The sequence below is a fragment of the Phaseolus vulgaris genome, chromosome 3 (assembly GCF_000499845.2).
Source record: "Phaseolus vulgaris cultivar G19833 chromosome 3, P. vulgaris v2.0, whole genome shotgun sequence".
In the NCBI taxonomy this organism is placed as follows: domain Eukaryota; kingdom Viridiplantae; phylum Streptophyta; class Magnoliopsida; order Fabales; family Fabaceae; genus Phaseolus; species Phaseolus vulgaris.
The window spans coordinates 3,567,059-3,590,061 of NC_023757.2; the positions used below are offsets into that span (position 1 = coordinate 3,567,059).

A 23,003-nucleotide genomic window follows, 5' to 3' on the forward strand; every position below is an offset into this window, starting at 1 on the left:
CGCTTTCTCTTCCTCTAGCCTAATCCATTGTAGAAACCTATTCTTGCTTCTCCTCCTCCACCTAAAAGCTGCTTCTTCACCTCCATTACGGACCTCTTCTGTTGCTTCTTCACGAAGGTAATTGGTTTCTTCTTCCTCTTCTCAGTACATTTTTTTACTATTTAGTGAGAGAAACACACGCTGACGTTCTCACTCTCACACGGTCCTATATACGCTCCTCCACCATCTTTCGCTCAGAAGAACGCAACACCATCGATTTTGCTCTCATGCAAGGGGCAATTGATTGAATTCAGTGACGAGAATAGTGCAATCGAGGATATTCAAAGGTGAATCGTATTCCGAGAAGTTGATTTTTCAAGGTAATTTCCTTGTTCATCTCTACAAATCTTGTCTCCGCCGATTATCTTTTGCTCTGCAATTTGTGCTTTTGGTGCTATGCAACTGGAGCACTTATTTTTTCATAAAATCAACTTGTTTGGTGCGAAATGATGGAGTTTGTTTGGAGAGCAATTTCCATCTGTTTTTGTTTATTTTTTTTAGGAATCAATCCATTGCGTTTCTCAGCTACTTTGTTCGTGGAGCGATCTTGGAAAAGAGTAATCAGCGATGTTGACCGACGAATGGCAGTTGCGAATTCCGGCGACCTAAATCAGTTTTTCGTAAGTGATTTCCTTCCATTCTCATTTTCGATTTGAGCAAGCATTGGTTCTTTATTGCTATTCGTGCGCCTCTGTTCTTCCTTTTTCTTTACGCGTACATGAAATCCTACGTTTGGAGAACGGTGATAATCGTAGCAGTGGGAATTGTGAACGGCTTCGGTACGGTGTGGAAAACATTGTGAACGGCGGTTTCCGGCGAACTACATCGGTTCTGTTGTGCGATTTTCGACGAAACTGGTAAACGGAGAAGCTGACCGGAAAGTAGAAATCGTTTGAAGTCAATGATTGAACTAGGTTTCCAGTTGTGGAACCACAGTAAGGCTTCGCATGCGTGGCCTCGTCTTCAATTGTGAAAGTTGCCGGAAGTGGATTCTAAAGTGGAATTGGAAGTTTGAACATTGAGAAGTTGATTTCTCGGGCGAACAACAGTTTCGATGGAGGTAAAAAACACAGTAAGATTTCCATCATTCACCTGACATCAATTGTTTTTTAGAAATATCAGTGACCCCAATTTTGTTGATTGCAGGTCCATTTCATCAACCACTGAGGCATGAGAATTATCTAGTCTTGCTCACAAGTTACTAGTATTCATGAGCACCTCAAGAACCAACTGGTTCTTTGCCAATATATAGGTGGTACAAAAGTTAATTAATTTATATATATATATATATATATATATATATATATATATATATATATATATATAAAAGCCTGAATTCAAGAGTCTTCATATAGCCTTGGACTAATAATTTAAAGGGTTTTGAATTGATGTGCTATTTGAGAGTTTCAGTAAGTATATATAAGGATAAAATTTATCATTTCTATTTAAATTGCAAAAAAAATTACATTAAGAAACTATATATTTTGGAAGTACTCATGCAAGAAGTAAATTTTGGAATTCTTCCAAGTTAAAGGAGTACCTAGTTGCACCAAACGTTTCCTATCTCCTTTCCACCAATTTTTGGCTTCATCCTTGAGCATGAAGGTAGCACATGAAACCTTATTGTCCTTTGTACATGGGACTACCTTAAAAGATGTCTTCTATATGTTGGAGTCAAGCTTCAAGTGTTGTAGAATGATACTCTTTAGTGAATTTGGGCAGTGAGTTCTTCCTAAACTTTGAGAATCCAATACTAGTAGCCCATGATTGATTCCCCTAGTTAGATGGGTAAATAAATTGGAAAAAATGTTTATTTGAGCAATTCTGTTAGATAAAAAAAAACGTATTTGGGAAAAAAATTCAATGTAATTCCATTCATATCTTATTTAATACAAAATTTGAACTAAACTAATTAATCAAGAAACGAAAATACAAAATTCATCAAAAATTCAATTTTAATTGTATTTAAAATGATTTTAAAATATTTCTTTTTTTTAATTGATTTAATTTTAAATATTTTTTTTAGTTTTCAATTATAATTAAATATTCAACTTAAAACCTGATATAGTTTTTAAATGTCAGTTAAATAACTTTTCTTATTACATTAAAATTAAAAATTAAAAATTTCAGATTTTTTAATTAGAGAATACTAAAGTATATCGACCAAATTATTATCTTATAATTTCAATGATGTCTAATACTGTTTTGTAAGGTTCAAATAATCTTTTTGATGTTATTATACGTTTCAAAGTCTAAAAAATTGGATTTTAAAGAGTGTTAATTTTATGTTATCATTATATATATTATAAACCGTATTCACAATTAATTTGAAAAAAAACTAACTTATTTTTATTTTGTGACAAAAGTCCAAACAGCACAGCAAGAAGCATTTCATTTTAAACCATTCTCCACACAACCAAACACGACCCAACTATCCTCCATGATTCCCCTCAAAAACACTCATCCAGTTTCGCCCTTCATCTTCTTCTCTCATTCCAAAACCAAGCCACTTCGCTTCTCTCTCCAGCCCCTTTCCCCTTCTCTTCTCTCTCTCAAATCCCCATCTTCTCTTTCTTCCAATCTTATCTGGGTTTCAAAAGCTGGAGTTTCAGTTTGTAGAACCGAACACCATGAAGAAGAAGAAAAGAACAAGGGGGTTTCGCTGGAACTTCACGACTTATCGCCAAATGGAGAAGTGTATCAGAAAACGCTGCAATTAGTTGAATGTTCCATGTTTGCTGCACTAACCGGTCTGGTCTATTTCCTGAGCAATTCTCTTGCCATTGAGGTTTGTTAATGTGGATAACAAATGAAACTTTGTTTATTTGTGGAATTTTCTTGAGAAAAGAGAGTAATGGGTCTGTGTTATTTTTGTTGGTTTTTCCCTCGCCCCAGAAAAATAGATAAAAACCCATTGCTGAATTTTATTTGTCAGACCTCAATGGAGCAATGGGTCTTTTTATTTATTTTTCTGCGGCAGGGTTTAAATTTGGTTAATGTTAACAGAAACTCTTATGGTATCTTTATGCTGGTAGAAAAGTTTCAATTCATGTTTTGGATGCTTATTGATTTTTTTCGCTCACTGTTTCATTTTTGTTTCTGTTTGCAGAACTACTTCAGCTGTTTCTTCTCATTGCCAATAGTTATATCGTCAATGAGATGGGGTGTTGATGCTGGAAGGAAAACTCTGGTTAGACTTGCTAGTTCCATAATTCTTTAAGAGTTTTATTTATAATTTGTGTAAAATATTTTTTGTACTGACATCCAATCGGGGATTACCTTGTCACATCATGTTATGAATAGAATTGCATGATGAAGTGATAAAATCTTAGTGGATGTCTGTAAAATATTCTAAACAGACAGTGTGTATAAATATATATACACATATATATTTTGATGCATAAGACAGTGTATATCTTGGTATGTAGATTAAAATAAAATTTTGAAGTATTCTTGAATTGTTATTCTCATTGAATTATCAGCTTTTTAATGTTGCATTCGATTTTTGTTGTAGGTGGCAACAACTATACTTTTGTTTGTCTTGTCTGGTCCAGTAAAAGCTCTAACGTATCTGGTGAGCTTCTTTTTATTTTATGAACTTACTGAACTAGGTAATAATAGGACTGTGGACTATGCTTTTGTGTTTTCATTGCTGTTTCTTAGTGTTTTGTTTGCAAAAGAATGGAAGTGTTGTAGTCGTGAGCCAAAAGGGTCATTTTATTAGAAATGAGTATTTTTATATTTTAGGACTAGAAAAGTTGTTTACAAATTAGTTGTACATTTCTTATCAAATATGTATTCTTATAACCTTGGTATTAACTTCTGTATGTACTACCAACATAAAGTGTATTCAAAGGTGAACCTCTCACCTGTGTTATATTTTCTCCCTCTAGAGATGGATGGTAATATTAAATTGTTTACTTGAGCTTCAACTTAACAACATGCCAACTTATTGATTATGAATTAAAAACCTTTATACCACAGTCCATTTTTTTAACTGCAGGCATTGTTATTGAGAAATTTAATCTTTTTTCAGTTTTGGACCACAAAGATTTGCCTTCCTTCATTTTTTTTTCACAAATATTTCATGCTAGTTTATCTATTGGTTACAAACTGTACTGAAACTGAACAAAAATGACATGATTTCTGAATAATGTTTTTGTGCAGCTTAAGCATGGTATTGTCGGTTTCACAATGGGTACTTTGTGGAGGTAAATTGTGCACATATTTTATGTTTTTCTAAACTTTGTAAGAATTTCATGATAGTTAATTTTTTTAGTTAAGTTGAATTGGCTTTACCTCACTTTTACACGAAATTCTCATAAAATAATTTTGTAGCATTGTGATTAGTCTTTCAAAGTAGACACGACTAACATATGAAGTTGTTTTTAGGCTTAAGTACCTTTTTTTTCCTATTATTTAATTATTTTGTCAATTTGCTCCTCAATTAATAGGAAAGTTAAGCCTGTTCTTGGTTGTAATAAAGGAGCTATGCCCTTTAACTACTTAGGGGCTCCCAATTTTGTTGGAGCTCTTAAGACTAAATTCCTTCAGCCTCTTGGGGATAAGATCAGAATCAAACTCGCTTTATGGAAAGATAAAACTCTTAGTACAATGGGCAGAGTGCAATTGGTTAATTCTATTATTTATGCTTTTTTGTCTTATAACTTTCAAGTGTATAAATGGCCATCTAATTTGCTTTGGCGAGTTGATAAAGGGATCAAAAAATTTATCTGGACTGGGGACATTAACAAGCAAGGTCTTGTTATTGTCAAATGGGCTAAAGTTTGCAGTCTCAGATCTGATGGTGGTTTACAAGTTTCTAAGTGTATAAATGGCCATCTAATTTGCTTTGGCGAGTTGATAAAGGGATCAAAAAATTTATCTGGACTGGGGACATTAACAAGCAAGGTCTTGTTATTGTCAAATGGGCTAAAGTTTGCAGTCTCAGATCTGATGGTGGTTTACAAGTTTCTAATTTCTAGGTGGAGAATAAAACCTATCTTCTTAAACATGCCTTGGATTTTGCTTACAATGATAGGCCTTGGTCTTCTTTGATGAAAGCTAGATTTCTTAAAACCAAATATCAGAAAAATTCCTCCTATCGTTCTTCTTCTATCTGGCTAGGTATAAATGATTGGTATGGCACTATTTTGCAACACACTTTTTGGACTATTTGTATAGGTGAACACAAATATTTGGAATGATCGTTGGTGTTCTGAATGATGTATTTCTATGCTTGTGGGGGGTTCCTTATGTGAAAAGAATTAATCTTAGTGCCAGTGTTGCTCAAGGCTGGAATAGAAATAACTCTTCTTGGGATCTTTCTTCGGCTCTTTGTAACTTGCTTGGTTTACAAAACTTACCTAACATTGTTTTGATGGATTCTGATGATATTCCTAATTGGGTTTTAGAGGATTTTTGGACAACTCACACAAAAGGTTGCTAGGAATTTTTTCTGTCAATAATTCTCATGTGCTTGGGGTAATCTTAGGTCTAATTCTGTTCACCATGCTAAAATCTTAGTCTGGTGGAAGGTGCTTCAGAACAGATTACCTGTTGATAAGGAGGTGCTGTTTCTCACCTCTTTTTGTAGTATTCTTCTGCTATGCAAATATGGAATTGTTTTCAGCAGGTTTTTTTTGACTTAAATTATCTTTCTATAAATAGTTTAGTTGTTTTTTCGTAAGGCTACAGGGAGTGCTTTGGTCAAGGCTTATTGAACTTGCTATATTAATTATTCTATCTGGTTGATATGGAGGATGAGAAATCATGCTTGTTTCACTATTAAAAATTTTGTTGACATAGGATCAACATTCACATTGCCATACAAACTATTAAAGATTTTGTTAGGCTCACTGGTAATGCTTAAGAAAGATAAGCACAACGACATTACTGACTTTTCTATTTTAAAGTTTCTTGATATCAGCATAAGGCCTAAAAAGGGATCTTCTCCCATACCTATTATTTAGAGTTTTCCAACAGTTGGTTGGGTGAAAGTCAAAACTGATGGTGCTACTAAAGGGTGTCCTGATCCTTCGACTTGTGTTGCCTTAGAGGGAGCATAGGGGAATACATTGGTAGCTTCTCCTCTTACCTTAGGGTGTAGAAATCTTTATATGTTGAGGTTATGGGAGCTATTCTTGCTGTTGTGCTCTCTTGGAATTCTGGTTATAGGAAGATTTGGTTCAAATGTGATTCTACTTTGCTTTGAGTCTTTACTTCTTTTCAAGTTGTTCCTTGGTCCTTGAGAGGGAGATGGAGACGATGTATGAAGATTTTGTCAGGGCATGGAGTTTAAAGTTTCTCATATCTTCTGGGAAGGGAATCATTGTGGTGATAAGTTGGCTTCCCTTAGCATTGCTAATAAGTTAGATTTTAGCTGGTATAATATTCTGCCTTATTGCATTAGTTTTTGACTTTTTTCATAATAAGTTTCAATTCCCTATGCTTTGCTTAAAATAATTTGTAGGAGTTTGTTTTGTTTTTCCTTTACGTAGGTTTGGTTTAGCAGGTTGACTCTCATGTATGTTCTTCACTCATCTATCTCTATGCGTCTATTCATGAAATGTTTATCTTCTTCCGCTTGAACTTAACAAATGTGTTTAGCCTTTCATATGAATGCAAAACGGAAGAATTACAATGAAGAAAATAAGAAAACTAAGGAAACTATTATGTGTTGTTTTTAAAAACGTGTTCTGCTATGAAGACTCCACAATTTCTTCTTAAAATTTACATCTTTTTATAGATTTCTTTGCTTCGAAGATCTCGAAATAATATTTCAGTTAAGATATTGTTCACAATTTCTTAGTTTCTAATTTCCCAAAATCCTTGGGTTTTTTGTAGTTTTATTGCAAACTTTTTTCTTCGCATTTTTTCAAAAGATTTGCTTCCAATTCTGTTTGACATTGTAAACTTTATTACCTAATTCTTCTTTTCAGATAATGTACATGATAACTTTTTATCTTTTATATATACATTTAAATAATAAACAAATATTCAAGGCCCATCACAAGACTGAATGTTTTCTTACAAGGACGACTAGTATAAGTTGTTAACCCTTTCTTTTGTTGAAATAAGCTAAATAGTGCTGTATCTGTTTTGCTTTCTTTTTATATCTTGTCAGGTTGGGAGCCAGTTGGAATCTGTCAATTTTCTTGAGCACAATTGTAATGTTTGTTACCTTTTGCCTCGTACATCTTACACTTATTTGAGGGATTGTTTAGCTGGTTCTTTTACTCTTTTGTTAATAAAATCTTGGTAATGTGTGCAGGTACGTGCCCTGGGTGCCGTTGGCTTTGTCTTGATATCCTCTTTCTTAATAAGGGAAAACATACTAGCTTTGGTAATCAATTCTAGAATTATCTCCTAATCATTTTATCTTATAAAATAACTGCCACTTGTTTTTCTCTTCTTATTTTGGGGGAAATGTGGCTTGTAGATCACCATTAACATCCATGCTTCTCTCACATTTGTTCTCGCTGCATCTGGTGTTAATTCTATACCTTCAATGAACGTGATATATACTCTATTTGGCACTTTGGTATGTCCTTATATACTTTATTTGGCACTTTGGTATGTCCCTTCTCTATTGAGTCTGTTCTTGGGTCATTAAAATACTGACGTGTTTCTTTCTTTCAGGTTTTGATCAACAGTGGATGTTTCATGTTCTTGCTCCACCTGTTGTATTCTGTTTTCCTTACTAGAATAGGGATGAAGTCTTCACTAAGGTTGCCAAGATGGCTGGAGAAAGCCATCTGATGCCATATGTGCTCTAAGGTGCTGCATAATTTACAATTAAAACGTTATTTGTTGTCACTTTTGGGGTTTGAGAAGGGATGGATTGGTGCGGTTGTATATTATTTATAATGGCATAGCCATTCAACATACTATAGAGATAAATGATAGGATCTGAATCCAGATTGTAGACCAAAATAATCTTTATTTATGGAAAATAGTGTTACACTCCCAAGTATTCAAGATTCAAGAGACTTAGTGCCCTCCCAAAGTTCTCAAATCCAAAGACAACTCTCCCTCTCAATCCCTCTGATTTGTAGGCAACTTCCAAGTAGCTATGAGCCTCAACTTCAATCTCTTGACTAACTACAACTCTCCTAACTATCATAAAATGATGAATACTGTTAGTAAAGTTGTTAGGCTTGATTTTGTTCACTCTAATGGTTTATGCAAATTTACGTATCACCATCTTTCCAACAATTCGATATTTTAGTTATAGATTTAGACTCTGCTTGGGGTGAATAAAAATTTGTTCATTAAGATTTTAATCCGATGTAGTATCCCAAAAATGCAAATAAATAAAATGATTAGATTATGTGTTGAAAAAAGCCATGATGTCTATTGGTATATATTTCAGTTATATTTGATCTATCTACAATCTATTGTACAATGTAGGGTTGGTTTGGTAGATTGGTGCATTGTTGATTGCTCCTTATATATATATATATATCGTCGATTGGCAAAATATTATCATGATATGCATATATTTTACAATATGCTTGAATCATTTTTTATTGAGTTGGTGGAGGACATTTATAGGATACTTAATTTATGTCTCTGATTAAATCTGTAAAGTTGAACTTGTAATTCCAATTGATCGATTTCGTATGAGGCAGCATGTTGTCTTATTTATTTATATTCAAAGACATTGTTATAAGTGTATAGCTTATTTGCAAGCTAAATCTAAGATCAAACCTCATGCTCACTATACTCCCCTCCTAATAGCTAGTGTCCCTTGAGAAGATATTAGTATGAATTTCATTTTAGGACTTCCTAGAACATCTAAGGATATTATTATAATTTTGTGGTTGTGGATCGATTTAGTAAAATGACTCAATTTATTCCTTGTCACAAAGTAGATAAAGCTAGTTACATTGCTAAATTATTCTTTAAAGAAATTGTAAGTCAATTTTGGAAAACTTTATGGTCTAAGCTTGAAACTAAACTTTTGTTTTCTACCCCATGTCATCGTCAAACTAATGGACATATTGGGGTAGTAAACAAGTCTCTCTCCACATTATTGTGGACACTATTGAAAGACAGCCAAAGACTTGGGATAAATGTTTTCTTCATTAGGTATAATTTGCTTATAATAGAACTACTAATATTTCTCCCTTTGAGGTTGTATATGGATTTAATCCTCTCATATATGGATTTAATCCTCTCATGCTTTTGACTTGTTACCTTTTCGGCAATTGCTTCCTGCACTATATCACTGCATCCAATTACAGGGGAAAAACCGAAAATATTTTTAAAAAAATGGGATGCATATAAAATTACATTCTGGATCCTCTTTTCCGGAACACAATAATCTCTTCTGGAAAAATTTCTCTGGAATGTATTATTTTCAGTTCTGAATTTTTTTATCTAGAATGGGATTTTGATTTTTTTTCTGGATTTTTATATCCAAAACACAAAAATCTCTTCTGGATTTATTTTTACAGAATGCATTATTTTCAATTTTGAATTTTCATTTCTAAAATAAATGGTATTTTTGGAATTTTTGAAATTATGTTGGGTGCAGGGAGCATTTGCCTACCTTTTCTGCCTCTTTGATCCATAAAGAGTGGGTTTTTAAAGTGAAATTTGTTAAGAAGTTTCATGAGAAGGCTAAAAATCATATTGAGAAATAAACTAAAAAATACATAGAAAACAACAATTAAAATTTTAAAAAATATCTAAAATTTACATTGCCATTACATAGTCCGACGCAAATTTTGAACATTTTTTTCTCCTTACCTACTAAATCCATCCACATCGAAAAGCTTATGATTTCACATAAATACACACTTTTCAATTCGAATACTCTGTCTAATATAAATTTACATTTTTTTCATCCCTATGAGATTCTTCCCTAATATAAATAGTCATAAAAACATAAAAAAATTTCTTTCGTATTGGTCAATGTCAATATGTTATCACATAAATAAATCCAATGCAATAAACACTTTCTTATCACTTATTGTAACAAAAAAATTAAATAAATCCAAGAATTATACATGCAACTGGTGTATTTTTATTTTTCATTATCCTATTTTACTTCCTTTAAGTACAGCAACTTCAATTTCCAACTAAGTTTGAGAACCAACCACATTTGCATGTAAACTATTACATACACTGTGTCATGCATTGCATGGTTCTTATTCTCTCTTCTATCTGCTTTCTATTCTCCTTCGTTTTCAACTTCTGCTTCCATTTCTTGAACTTCAAGGATCTCAACTCTTCTGTTCATCTTCTTCTTTATCTTTATTGCAACATCAGCTGGTTCAAATCTTCCAAACACACACACCCTACGCTGCTGCTTCTCTATCAAATGGTTCTCTATCACTTCAATATGAATAACAAAGTGGTTGTTAAATTTTTTTCACATTTTTTAATAACAAGACATTAATATCTGTGCATTACCAATATAAAATTATGATAGATTGTATTTTTAAAATGATTATTGTAAAAAAATAGTGGTGATACTTCAAATTTTTGGTATAAATATGTTTTATCCCTTCGACTAAAAGACTATCTTTAATTCTTTAAATTTTAAAATTATAGGATTCCTGAGAAGTTTAAAATTAACAAAAATAAGTAAATTATGAAGTGGTAACTTAAAATGCAACCATCATTTAATATGTGTCTACATGTTTACTCTTAAGTATGAATTATAATTGGTGTTAGATTTTGTTAATATATATTTAATCTCATTGCATTTTTTAAATTTTCGATATTGTAATTAATGGCTATTATTTATTTTATCTTCTAAATGCATCTCCTTACTTTAGAGGGACAATTTTTTAAAATTTTTTTTTAGGAATAATATATATTTTTTAAAATTTAAAAGATAAAACAAGATTATTATGAAGATTAAAAATAATTGAGCCTTGAAGTAAAACTCTTTACACTTGCTGAATCAATATGTTATTTATCATTAATAATTAATAATAATAACTCACAACATTCTTTTAAGTCATTTACCTTTCATCCGTAGAATGATTCTCCTTAATTTTCTGCAACAAGAATTGCAGTCAACGTTGATTCTCATGATCATGCAACAATACTGCATTTTTATGAACAGAACCAACATTAAGAAAACCAAGAAAAACACTTGACCTAATTAACAAAAACTTTTGAAAATGAAGAATCTTTTGTGGGGAAAAACAAAAAAAACTTGCCTTTTCCGACATGGGGTGGGAATTGATGGAACCCACGATTGATTTTTACTTTGGATAAGCCAAAAGGCAAATAGAAAAGGAGTTTGTTGGGTGCTAAAGAATATGAAATGTGAAATATGATGATGATGGTGGTGTTGGATGAACTTATATTCATATTCATATTCATATTTGTTGTGTATTTGTCTTGGAATCTGATTCCAGTTGGAGTTGGAGTAGCTATATAAGGTAGTTGTTTGTCTTATAAGTGCTTTTATCCTTCACTTTACCTTTACACTTAATTCATTTGAAAACAACATGGCAAGGAGAAGCATCTCTTCATGCACATGCTTTGCATACCCTAAGCCAATGCTAATAAAAGCATCTCTTTATTTGTTTCCTAAGTTAATTCATAAGCCCCATTAAAGCAACACCTCATAAACTATATATACTTTTTGTTGCCTTCTTGGAACAACTTATACAAAGAGATTATATTAATTCATTTTAGAAGAATAAAAACCCTCAAAATAGTATGATCTTAAATTCTTTTATGGATTTTTGTCTAATCTTGTGAGTAGAAACCTGAAGTATGAAGTATGAGTTTAGTTGAAATGTCAAATTTTAAAATTAATAAATAGTTTATAAACATTCTATTTTTATTAATCCCCTAAAAAGTTCTTTTTATATCAAAATTGTAAGCAAACAAAACTATGAACAATACATTGATTCCAACTAAATGAATTCAAAAGTAATATATACTAAAAATTTATAAAGTTACCTGAAAATGAACGTGGTGGGGATGATTATTCTAAAAGAAAAAGATGAATGAAAGCATTGTGTGACCTAATTTCCATCCACAAGATGGAAAACATTATTTGGATGAAAAGTTCAATAAAGCCGTATATGAATAAAAAAATTAGTAATAATTTCATTAAAACTAATAAAGAAATCGCAAATCAGATTGAGTCATGAATACAAAATCTTTCATCTGTGTGGAACTCATTATGCAATCACCAAAGTAATTGAATCATCAATCCACAAATTTTGTTGTGTAGATAGTGAAAGGAATCTACAAAATATTATGAACAAAGATGTGGCAAGTCATTTTGGTGAAGCACGAGAAGAGCGAAAGATCCGTTTGATGATGGCAATTTTGGGGAGTGAATTCTTGTTGATCTGAGTAATTTGTCGAGTGCTAACTTTCCCCATAGATGCTGATTTGAAAGTAAGTGTCACTTTCTTTTCCAAAACATTGATCACCACGGATTCTGTCTCTGCTGAAGAACAAAAAAACGTATGAAATGTTAGCACCAGATATATTCCTTTACAAATTTATCACTAAGTTCATCAGATAGAAAACATTATCATCAGATTTAACTGATGTTCTGGCTAACAACATTACAATTTTATCTTTTAAGTTTTGGCATTTTTCTTAAATTAAACCGGTGAGAGATGATTGTTTAGGATTTAGGGTTTAAAGATTGATTCCTATTATTTGAAATGACGATATATGTCAAGTTGCATCATCATAATTAACATGAAAGTTTTATTAAAAAAGAATTATTATTTGAACTAATTGGTGTTACAAAACCACAAAACCCGAGTTCTTATACCTCTCTTTGTACAAGCAAATCAAAACAAAAGCAACGAAATATTATAAGAAAAGAAAATAAATAAGTGACAGATGATAGAAAGGAAAAAGAAAAAAGTGTAAAATTTAAATGATTAAGTATTTGGTTAGAAAGAAAAAAAAAGTGAGAATTTTGGGGAAAATCAGTCTTATACCCTTTTCATTTTTCATTTTTTGTTTCTCACTTACCCTCACCATTCATCTACTTTTCAATGCTTCCATGGAAAAACAAAACATATGACTAAGAAGGACTTTCATCTTAAATTATTATCTTAAACTAAACCCTAAATATTAAACCTATATAAACGAATTTTTTTTTTGCTAAAATGTGAATCCCAAGAAAAAAATGAGATAATTTTAAAATTTTATTAGAAAACACAATTATAAACTATAATATAATGTAGAATTGTTAAAGTAATATTTTACTTATCTTAAATAATCTCAAGCAAGTCAACATATTTCCTCATACACCTCATCTCTTCCATAATTTCTCCCTCCTCTTTACCTTATCCAAGCCTAAAAGAATTGAGTTGAGTATTACTCAAACCATTATTTTGTTAATTTAAAAAAACAAAACTATATCAAAACCAAACTCTATTTAATATTTTGGTGAATCATGCTAGACTAAACGATAAGCATGTGATGGCTTTGTTGTTTCTTATGTCTACTACACACCCAAGTGACTTTATGAGAGGTGAGACACTCAAGGCTAATATCAAAAACTTCATAGAAGATGTCAAACATGCAATTAACAATGGCAGGGTGGTTAAGAGAACCAAGAATTTTCACAAGAACCAAGAACAGAAGATGACAAAGGTGGAGTTAACAAAAAGTTAATAGGAATCATAAATGTAGTATGAATTAAATTACTCTCACACACACACCCTTCCAAAACATATGCCAGCCTATTCCTAGGTGGAAACCAACAAGGACCACCTCTTATCATGTCTGTCTTTTTCTCTCTTCTCTGGCTTCCCCAATGGAACCAAGTTCTCCTGTTCTTCCTAGGAAAGTTTTCTATTGGGAATCAATATCAAAAATTTGTTTATGTTTTTCTTTTAGACCCTTCAAAATCAACCAAAAGTTTTTGGCAAACATCTGCTACAAACTAAACCCTGCACAAAATCCCCTCTAAATTACAACTTAAGGGAACATAAGAAAAAGGCTTACCACTCATTTTTGCAATAATGTCAGTGACCCTTCTATGGCACTTTTCACATTGCATGTCTGCAGAGAGAACAACCTCTTGAACCTGCTTCAACCATAATCAACCCATCAACTAAAAATGCCAGAAATCCAAGGCCAAAAGTCAAAACTACACACAAACCTGAGGCATGGACAAGGACTCCATAGAAGCTAGACTAGTTCTACTCCCACCAAGAGGAAAACCCTTTGATTTTTTTATACCAACAACTTTCTGAAGCTCCCTTTTAGCACCATCTTCAAAATCCATACCTGTGATTAGGTGTGCTACAGATTCATACAGGGCCTTAATATATGTATATTTAACAGGTTTGCAGGTTCAATCCCATGGAGAGAGAAATGTGAAGAAAACGATCCATGAACAGCTTCTATTGCAGTGATGGAGCAACCCCATCTCAATTGTTAAGTAGTTGGTTGAAAAGGAAAAAAAAAATGTACAGAGAGCATAATGGTACAGTGATGGTAAAGTGAAAAAGGTTTTAGGCCAAATTGACAGAGATTGTTCTTTCACTAACGTGCAGAAGCAGCCCCACATAGTGCTTAATTTATTTTTGTTCACAATGATTAATCCCTCAAGCTTGCTTATTAAACGAGGTTTTAGGCTAATTCAATGAATGAATTAAAGTAATGGTGTTTAAGGGGGTTCTTGGCTCAGCATCAAGAAAGCAACTGAGCAAGCCAAGGCCACTGTACAAGTTGTGACTATCGATGCTACTTTGATAGTAGTGCCTTGGCTTAAACAAAGAGTAATGGATGAATCTTATGTTAAGGTAAATGGTACCTACCCACTTGGTTGGAGTAAAAATGAAAGCATCTGAAGAAATGATTTTTTGTTTTTGTCAAAAACATAAAAGCTTTAGATATTTATTATGTTGAGAAAACCAAAATAAATGCAAATATTGTTTTAAAAAAAAATTATGTGATAAATATTTTGGCATATATAATGATTCAATTTTATATAAGACACAAAATTATTTTACTTCAAACTTCGTTAATCATGTCAGTTTTTTTTTTTCTAGGACAATGTCCTTAACATGTTTGGCTCTTATTGTATATGCATATCTTTATTGTATTAAGATATTTTTTTAAAAAAAAATATAAGATGTGTGATTATTTGATCAAATTGGATTTTTTTTTCAAAAGAACTTTTTGAGGAAAGAAGAAAACAAGAGGAAAATAATTTGATTTCTTCTTGTTTGGCCTTAGAGATCAAGAAAGTCACAAACAAAATACCATTAAACACTTGACACTCTAGAGAATATACAATTAACGCATGAAGAAAAACAAATAGATAAAACAAAAATAAGGAGGATTCTTTATAAACATGTTTTTAATCAACGCATACATGTCAAAAATGGTTAAAGACTTTGTAAAGAAACTCTTGTTGACCCCAAAAGAGCTTCTTCTAACCATGGTCCTGCTCGATCTCCATCCCAAAATTCTAGTAGCAATTCTCAAGTCTATCATTTCAAATTCATTACTCAACGACTTAAGCTTTTGTATCTACACTTTATACATATATGTTATAAGCATATCATTTACATAAGTATAAGGTAAATATTAGAATTGGCAGTCACCTTCTTTTGATAAACACAAACTTCATAAAGACTTCTATTGTACCCAAAACAAACAATGAACTGATTAAATATCTTGTACCACTTTTTTAAGATTTTTGTAAACCCGTTCAACAACCTGTGTAATTTGTAGACTCAATTCTCCTTTTCTTGCTTTTCAAAACCTTCAAGTTGAAACATTTGAATTTCCTCCCTTATATTTCCAAGTCAATTTTCACATCAAAGTTGTTTCTAGTTACATATCCATGGATATCATAAGAGCAAGTAAAACTCTGATGAACATTTGGCCAATTACAAGTGAGAATATCATTGTAGTTCACTCTTTCTCTCTAGGTATACCTTATGACTAAAAAATAGCCTTATACTTGACATTTTTAGTCTCAAAAACTTAAAATTGTTACTCTAATAGTAGACACTTTAAAGCTCAAGTTTCATTAACAAAAGGGATTGGTATTCCTCGTGTATAACCAAAATTCACTTGTAAAACTCTATAATAGATTGTACTACAAAACGATCATGGTTAAGATGATTCAACGTCTTCTGTTATATTCAAAGAAAAGGTCATCACTTCATCATGTCCATACCTCGCGAGAAGTTCACTCACCTTAGCAAACCTACAAATTATAGGTGAGTTGTATGTTTGGACGATCTCATTGTCCTTGAGAATCATTTTCAATCTAATTGGATATATCAAACTATTGTTCTAGCATCTAAATGACATCATCGTTTACCTCCACCTATTGAGCTTTAACTTCAAACTTTCTTAAATACCCTTCCAACTTCAATAGAGAGTTTTCGTCAAAAGTTATATCTTTATTCATCATGACCTTTTGTTCAACCTAATTTTGAACCCTTTGCTTTTCTTCCACAACCCAATAAAACATCTTTTTTGCCTTTGGGTCTACATGATATGCCTTCAACATTCATCGACATTACCGCAACTCATTCTCCCTATCACTCGCATCACTCCACCTTTAACTTAAAACAATTTATCTAATAAACATCATGAACATACACAAATGTATCGGGTGATAGAGGGCGTCCACCAAATAATCTCTATTTAATAGACTAACTAGATGTTGTGATTAAATAATCTATCATGCAAAAGAAACAAGAGAAAATTCAATATTTTATAAATTTAAATATTTTAAATAATAATTCAAACATATTTTTTTTTAATTTTTGTTATGTAATTCTAATTTTGATATTGACACACATAATAGTATGATTTCACACATGTCACTCTCGTATCATTGTTCATTCCAGTATAAATGACAAAAATTAGCAACTAAAGTACACTTTAATCCAATACAATATGGTGAATGATAGCTTTGCACCCTAAACCCTAAACCCTAAACCCTAAATAAATTTCTTCATTTACTAAAACTAACTTATACATAGACTGAAAAAAATAAATTTTAATTTTAATATAAAAGTTGGGTTAAGTTTTGTCTTCTTATTTTTATTTACTAAATATTTATAAAGAAATGTTTCCAAACATACTCCCAATTAATTTCCATAATAAAAATATTTAAGAGATCGTTTATGGATTAAATATTTGTCATCATATTTTAGTAAAATTAATTTGAAAGAATTAATAGTGAAAAGAAAAGATATAGAAGGGAGGGGTTTAGGATAAATATCCGAAGTGCCCCTTATTAGGATAGCCCTTATCCAAAAGTGGTAGCATTGGATCCACGACCTACCTTAAGTCAAACAAGTGGCTCCTCTTTGTGGACCAAAAACATAAAATATAAATAAATAAAACTTCTTCTTTCTTCTTATCACATTTCATTCATTATTCCAGATGCTTCTTTTAATTTCCACCACTTTTCTATTTTCTAATATTCTATTCATCTATTTCTACTACGCACCACCTATCACTAATTTACATCATTTTGACTTCATAAATATCCTCCCTATCTATCACTTTCATACTTTGCCTTACTTCAACTCTTTTTTTCTTCTACTGTGCATTACCCACTTTGATTTTGCTCAGTTATACAAATTACAATTTAATAAATAATATCAGCAATCATATTTTTTAACAAATTTTATTCCATTCACTTTTTTCAACTTCTTTAATGGTTGAAGTAATTAAATATAAATTAATCTTTAATGATTAGTATGTATTTATTAAAAAGATAATATTAATATATAGTTATCTTTTCTTAATATGATATTTGAATTTAAAATATATGCAAGTCAAATTAAGACAATTATCAGATTAATTATATATTAATTTTAAATTTTCTTTTATTAAATACATATGATAATTATTTACTAAAAAACAAACACACTTCATTCTCCATAACCTCGACTTTTAATGAAATTCAAACAAAATTAATAAAACTAGTGATGCATTTGTTATTAAAGAACAGGCAAATTTGTATTCTTATAGGAGGTTACACAAATTACATTGGATCATTTTATATATCCTATAAGTCAAAACCATCCTCGGTTATTCCACTACGTTACACTTTTTTCCTACGCCAAAACTTGTATGCATCATCCTCGCCTCCTTGGGCTGCTTCTATTCGGATTCAAACACCCAAATGGAATGAAGCTTCGATGCCACAAACTACACAAACAAACTAATGAAAGGTGGGGAAGAAAAGGACTAACCTAAGGTAAATTTTCTATGTAAAGAACATGGATGAAGAGAGACCCTGGATGAAAATCTGGGCCTAATAGGCATCGAAAGGATGCCACAAAGATATGAATCAATGGAGTCACCTACACATAACCATGCTAGTTAAAGAAGGCACAACTGCAGAAGTCAAAATGGAGGGATCACCTCCTCCATACTTGCAGTCATCGTGATCAACTTTCAATGATGCTGGGATCACAAAACTGTCAGGAGCATTTGATTTCAGAACCTTTGGCGACCTTTTCCGGTGGCTTTCGGTGCACTGTGGCTTCTGATAAGAGGTACTACTATGTCTCCTCTTTCTGGTGGTCATCCACCTTAACTGTAATAGCAAATCATCCTTCAAAAGGTCTGAAACCTCTACGGGCTTTCTTGGTCTATCCCTATCAGAATTCAAGCAAGTATCTGATGGCTTAGGTTGTATTCCAGCACTAATTGTTGCTGCAATTGATTTTCTGTCAATGGATTTGCCCGAGTTTTGCGGGGTTTTCAAGCTTGATAAAACAGACGGCACCAGATCAGGCCTTTCCCTCACATTCACCCACTCATTCCCTACCCAATCTTGAGCCTGTCTTAAGTTACCAGAACCAAATACCGATACCACATTTTCCCCTGCAAAGACATTATGATAAGGATTAATCGTAATTACAACATAGTAAAACAACCTAATATTATGTGGATGAAAAATAATTACAGAGCTGACACCTATATTTAAGATGAAAAACATCGTAAGAGTAAAGAGTAATAATACCTGGGAAATAAACATGATAATTAGCTTCGGAGTCCTTTTGAACAACTAATCCTTCCCACCATCCATCATGCCACCAGGCATCAACAATGGAACCAACATCACCAACCCAGGATAATTCCCGTTTGTTGGACAGTGGTGCTGGCCGGACTACAGTCCTCCCATGCATTCGAAGACCCAGACTATCAGGCACTGAAATTCTGGAAGCTAGAACCCATTCCTAAACCAAAGAAAAAAAATATAAAAATTATACCACTCCCCATATATCCATAATTGTTTTTCCAGTAATCACTGCAAAGAAAAATAGTTTCAACGTACCTCAAGCTTCTTGGTTTCATCAACCGCATCTTGAATGTCTTGATATTGCACCTTCACTTTGTATTTGTGTCTCTTGACGACAGAAGCTGTAAACCAGCATCCTCTCATCCCACTGTCTTGAGAGAGAACCTCAACTTGGGAACCTACAACTAAATGCTGGGAAGAACGTTCATTCGTCCCTTTAATCGTTGTTGTCATGTTTGTGTGCCCAACCAGCTTCAAGGAATTGTTTCCAGAACTGATTTTGGTATTATTCTTAATGTTATTCAGATTTTCCGATTTAAGGGCAGTTAAATCAATTGCTTCATTGCCATCATCTTTGGCAAGGCGCAGTCTCTTCTTAGGTCTGATCGAAACAGTTGACTTATGATTTTCATCCAGTTCCAGAACATCATCAGATTGCCCAGAACTCCCACCACACTTCGAGTCCAATTGGGTATACATGTACCTGAGTATTTCCTGTTTCCAATAACCCTTAATTTGTGTTATATCAAAGGGTTTCACATCATCATTATCAAACTGGTGGATGCACACGAATGGTTCCAAGTGAGTTCGACGGGCCTCATTCCGAAACTTTTCGTAGTGTTGTGGACTGAGGACGAAAGCCAATCCATCTATGCATTCAATACTCAGATCTTGAAGATAAAGAGAAAAGAAAACCTCTCGGTCACTAAAACTGTGAGGCAAAACAATACCAACCTCATCAATTTTGTGAAACCAGCGCACCACAACCATCTTGTTGCCTCTGGAATCCTCATACAGATCTTCCAAGTAGGCAACTAGACGCTTGTTCTCTTCTGCCAGAACAAATACAAAATCATGAACCTGAAAACATTTAAAAACACCCCAAAAGATTGCCAGAGTCAGATTACAAGTTATGCATGGCTAACAAAAAATGATAAATTAAGACAAACAAGAGAGCAATGCTTACGGATATCTGAAAACCATTCCTCTTATAGGCCTGATAGTGTTTTCTTCTTCTCCTACACGTCCATGGAAACCCTATCCATGAAAATTCCTTTGTACAAGTTTGCATTTTCTGCAATTGATTATCCTGAATTACACGCAAAATAATCAGAAAAGAACAACCTAAAACACAAAACCCACAAATACCAACATAAGGAAACAGAGGGGTCGCTGTATCAGCATATATTAAATACCTTCAGGGCTCCAATTTCAGGTTCACACCCATGTTTTTCCTCCATAACCGCATCCCCAGAAGACGAATCTGAAGGATTTAATGCAAATACAACAAATTCAATTTCAATTACCAAAAAAATATTTAAAAAACTGTACAAAGAAAACTAGTAGAACTAGCCAAAGAAACTTTTACTACAGGAGGAGATTCAAACCATAGAAAAAAAAATTAAAACGAAACATTCCACACAATCTCAGATCCAGGTCGTGGAAACCTCGCCCTGGTAACTCCTTCCCGAACCTGAGAGGTCCAAAACCAAACCAATCCATACCAGACCAAAAACCCAATAAAAAACCTAAAAGCAAATAAAACAAGAGATAAAAATAATATTCTTTTCTCTCAGTTCATAAAATCGAAAGAACCCGGAGGAGTAGCTCACCCAAACCAGAGTCCTACATCAGAACCCCTAAATTAGTGAGATCCCCAAACGCAAAACAAAAACCACAAAGAAGAGGTGAAGAACACGAGCTTAATTACCATCTTATTTCGCAAATTAAAAGAAAAACCGAAACTTTTTTTTTAATTTTAATTAAAAAAGGTGGAGGTGAGGAAGAACCAGAAGAGTGAGGAGGAGAACAAACCTGAAACCACCGAGTCCAGCCAATCAACAACCTCTCTTCGCGATTTGAGCTTGATGAAAGGACCCAACGAGGCGATTCGAATCGCGTAGCGATAGGACATGTGTCTTAGGGTTTTCTCTTTTCCGACGACGGCCAGATCCGCAGCACCGCCGCGCCGTTTCAGCAGATAGTGAACCTCCCTCCTCCCCTTGTCGCTCGATACCAGCACCTCCTCCCAGCTCACGTACACGCTCTTCTCACACGACGTTGTTCCGGCCCAAGACGCCACTCTCTCCATCCAAACGACACAACCCTCTGCGTTTCCCCCTCACCCAAAACGCACACTTCAGAAAAAAAAAACGAAGCTTGCTCGGGAAAACAACACGAAACGAAATAATAATGAAGATGAAAGAGGAAGGAGAAAGATGGGGGAAGAGAGAGAGGGTTTGAATTGCGATTTATAAAAACGTTGTTTGTTCTTGGGGTCTAGGGTTTCGAGATCTGGAGATGGATCCGACGGTCGAAATTCGTTCTGATGCAGGAAAGGCGAAGGAAGTTACGCGGATCACTGAAGTTACGAAATGGTCCCTGAGAGTTCCGAAGAACTCTGGTTCTGCCATTCATTTATTTTTAATTTAATGACACGTTGGAAAATAGAGGGAGGGAAAGAACCCGATCTTTCTGGGTGCCAGCTGGAGCTGATACCAAAGTGAAAACGATGTTAATGAATTTTAAAATCAAAACATTTTTTTAAATACCTTGTTAGAATTAAACAATAACATAGTATGTGGTTATTTAATTTAATTTGGATAAATTATTTAACGTGTGAATTAACTTTATTTATAATTATTATATACCACTTGTATATTGAGACCATCTTCATTTTATTTAAGTATAAGAGAATTATTATAAATGATAAAATTTTCCTTTGGAATATTTAATGTAATTATATACGCGTGTATCTGATTAAGGTTAAATTGGTTATTCATAGTAATTATAATTTAAATAGTAATTATAAGTTAATTTTAAATATGTAATTGTGTGCGGCATTAATTATTTAAATATTTTCAATTAATTTACAATTTTTTACCGAAAATGTAAAATTAATTATATGATGTTTCGTTATTAGTTTTTTAATGGAGTTTTATATCTCGAAGATGTATAAGATATTATTCAATTAATGTATATAAGTTTTGGAAAAATAGATGTTAGTAGTTATTAAGACATATCTTTAAAAGGTATGGTAGAATAATTTGAGGTTTTCATCGATAACTATTGAATTTGGGTTAGGTGGTAGAATGGTGAGTGGGTTATTGTGTTTATGTATTTCTATTCTTTTGATTGGGTTGAGAGTAGTTTTCCTTGCTTATTAAGATAATGAGACATTTTCACTCCATTCTTATTTATTTTGGTATGGAAAATTCATCTAGTACCCAAATTATTATACGAGATTAACAACCAATTATTATATTCAAACAAAAAAAAAATATTTTTTTTATGGTGTTTTTGTTAGTGTGTTGGATGTCTAAGAAGTTTGTGTTTAATCTCAACTACTATAATGTAATATCTATTTACATGTCAAAATTGATTTTGGTTAACAAATGATGTTTGTCTAGATATAAATATGTTGAGTTTTTCAAGTGGACATACCAAGAATAGTCAATATGTAATTTGGGAGATTTAGATATGATAAGTTATAAACTAACTCATATAAGAGATTTGATGTCACCCCGAACCCAAGATCTTAAGGCATCAGGTTCGTGGATTTTTCTTTCTTGCTAATCTCCATCCAATGTAGGACTCCCAACTACACATTTAAATTTCTCTAAGGAGTTATCCCACACATTATAAACTTTCCCTTAAAATCTAAGTGTTTTACTCACGAGTCTCTTACTTGTATAACACTCTTCATATATGCTCTGAATTG

The 23,003-nt window shown here is 32.7% G+C and overlaps 4 protein-coding genes across 9 annotated transcripts; 1 reads left to right on the forward strand and 3 right to left on the reverse strand.

Moving 5' to 3' along the window:
* LOC137806307 (uncharacterized) lies at window positions 1-8,026 on the forward strand. Of its 5 annotated transcripts, none has more exons than XM_068606343.1 (12): window positions 1-117; window positions 238-359; window positions 541-1,099; window positions 1,186-1,291; window positions 2,406-2,827; window positions 3,149-3,229; window positions 3,554-3,613; window positions 4,207-4,250; window positions 7,166-7,208; window positions 7,313-7,384; window positions 7,481-7,614; window positions 7,681-8,026. In XM_068606343.1, the coding sequence occupies exons 5-12, from the start codon at window positions 2,480-2,482 to the stop codon at window positions 7,685-7,687; spliced, it is 789 nt and encodes a 262-aa protein (XP_068462444.1). In that variant the 5' UTR covers window positions 1-117; window positions 238-359; window positions 541-1,099; window positions 1,186-1,291; window positions 2,406-2,479; the 3' UTR covers window positions 7,688-8,026. The 5 variants fall into 5 exon arrangements, with proteins under 5 accessions (XP_068462444.1, XP_068462440.1, XP_068462441.1 ...); XM_068606339.1 differs by having other exon boundaries at window positions 5-117; window positions 7,481-7,582; XM_068606340.1 differs by having other exon boundaries at window positions 5-117; window positions 565-1,099; window positions 7,481-7,582.
* A 1,908-nt stretch (window positions 8,027-9,934) lies between these two features.
* LOC137806308 (heavy metal-associated isoprenylated plant protein 19-like) lies at window positions 9,935-11,415 on the reverse strand. The gene is made up of 3 exons (XM_068606344.1): window positions 11,220-11,415; window positions 11,023-11,104; window positions 9,935-10,383 (listed from the first exon to the last, which is right to left on the reverse strand). The coding sequence occupies exons 1-3, from the start codon at window positions 11,229-11,231 to the stop codon at window positions 10,220-10,222; spliced, it is 258 nt and encodes an 85-aa protein (XP_068462445.1). The 5' UTR covers window positions 11,232-11,415; the 3' UTR covers window positions 9,935-10,219.
* Window positions 11,416-12,099: 684 nt separating this feature from the next.
* On the reverse strand, window positions 12,100-14,545 carry LOC137806309 (uncharacterized). 2 transcript variants are annotated; one of them, XM_068606346.1, is made up of 3 exons: window positions 14,153-14,545; window positions 13,996-14,077; window positions 12,100-12,469 (listed from the first exon to the last, which is right to left on the reverse strand). In XM_068606346.1, the coding sequence occupies exons 1-3, from the start codon at window positions 14,276-14,278 to the stop codon at window positions 12,297-12,299; spliced, it is 381 nt and encodes a 126-aa protein (XP_068462447.1). In that variant the 5' UTR covers window positions 14,279-14,545; the 3' UTR covers window positions 12,100-12,296. The 2 variants fall into 2 exon arrangements, with proteins under 2 accessions (XP_068462447.1, XP_068462446.1); XM_068606345.1 differs by having other exon boundaries at window positions 12,100-12,472.
* Window positions 14,546-17,945: 3,400 nt separating this feature from the next.
* LOC137806310 (uncharacterized) lies at window positions 17,946-21,698 on the reverse strand. Its single transcript, XM_068606347.1, has 6 exons — window positions 21,098-21,698; window positions 20,479-20,546; window positions 20,250-20,372; window positions 19,319-20,143; window positions 19,004-19,220; window positions 17,946-18,864 (listed from the first exon to the last, which is right to left on the reverse strand). The coding sequence occupies exons 1-6, from the start codon at window positions 21,372-21,374 to the stop codon at window positions 18,335-18,337; spliced, it is 2,040 nt and encodes a 679-aa protein (XP_068462448.1). The 5' UTR covers window positions 21,375-21,698; the 3' UTR covers window positions 17,946-18,334.
* Between the last annotated feature and the right edge of the window lie 1,305 nt (window positions 21,699-23,003).

Bases quoted from the DNA above. Each gene is read 5' to 3' on its own strand.
- LOC137806310 (XM_068606347.1), bottom strand. From the start codon at position 21,374: ATGGAGAGAGTGGCGTCTTGGGCCGGAACAACGTCGTGTGAGAAGAGC. The intron at 20,547-21,097 runs GTTTGTTCTCCT...TAAATCCTTCAG, and splicing joins GCTGGACTCGGTGGTTTCAG to ATTCGTCTTCTGGGGATGCG. The intron at 18,865-19,003 runs GTATTATTACTC...ATGTCTTTGCAG, and splicing joins TTATCATGTTTATTTCCCAG to GGGAAAATGTGGTATCGGTA.
- LOC137806308 (XM_068606344.1), bottom strand. The intron at 10,384-11,022 runs GTAAATGACTTA...TTCATATTGAAG, and splicing joins AATCATTCTACGGATGAAAG to TGATAGAGAACCATTTGATA.
- LOC137806309 (XM_068606345.1), bottom strand. From the start codon at position 14,278: ATGGATTTTGAAGATGGTGCTAAAAGGGAGCTTCAGAAAGTTGTTGGT. The intron at 14,078-14,152 runs GTTTGTGTGTAG...TGGTTGAAGCAG, and splicing joins AGTCCTTGTCCATGCCTCAG to GTTCAAGAGGTTGTTCTCTC. The intron at 12,473-13,995 runs GTAAGCCTTTTT...TTTGTTCTTCAG, and splicing joins CATTATTGCAAAAATGAGTG to CAGAGACAGAATCCGTGGTG.
- LOC137806307 (XM_068606339.1), top strand. From the start codon at position 2,480: ATGATTCCCCTCAAAAACACTCATCCAGTTTCGCCCTTCATCTTCTTC. The intron at 2,828-3,148 runs GTTTGTTAATGT...TTCTGTTTGCAG, and splicing joins GCAATTCTCTTGCCATTGAG to AACTACTTCAGCTGTTTCTT. The intron at 3,230-3,553 runs GTTAGACTTGCT...TTTTTGTTGTAG, and splicing joins ATGCTGGAAGGAAAACTCTG to GTGGCAACAACTATACTTTT.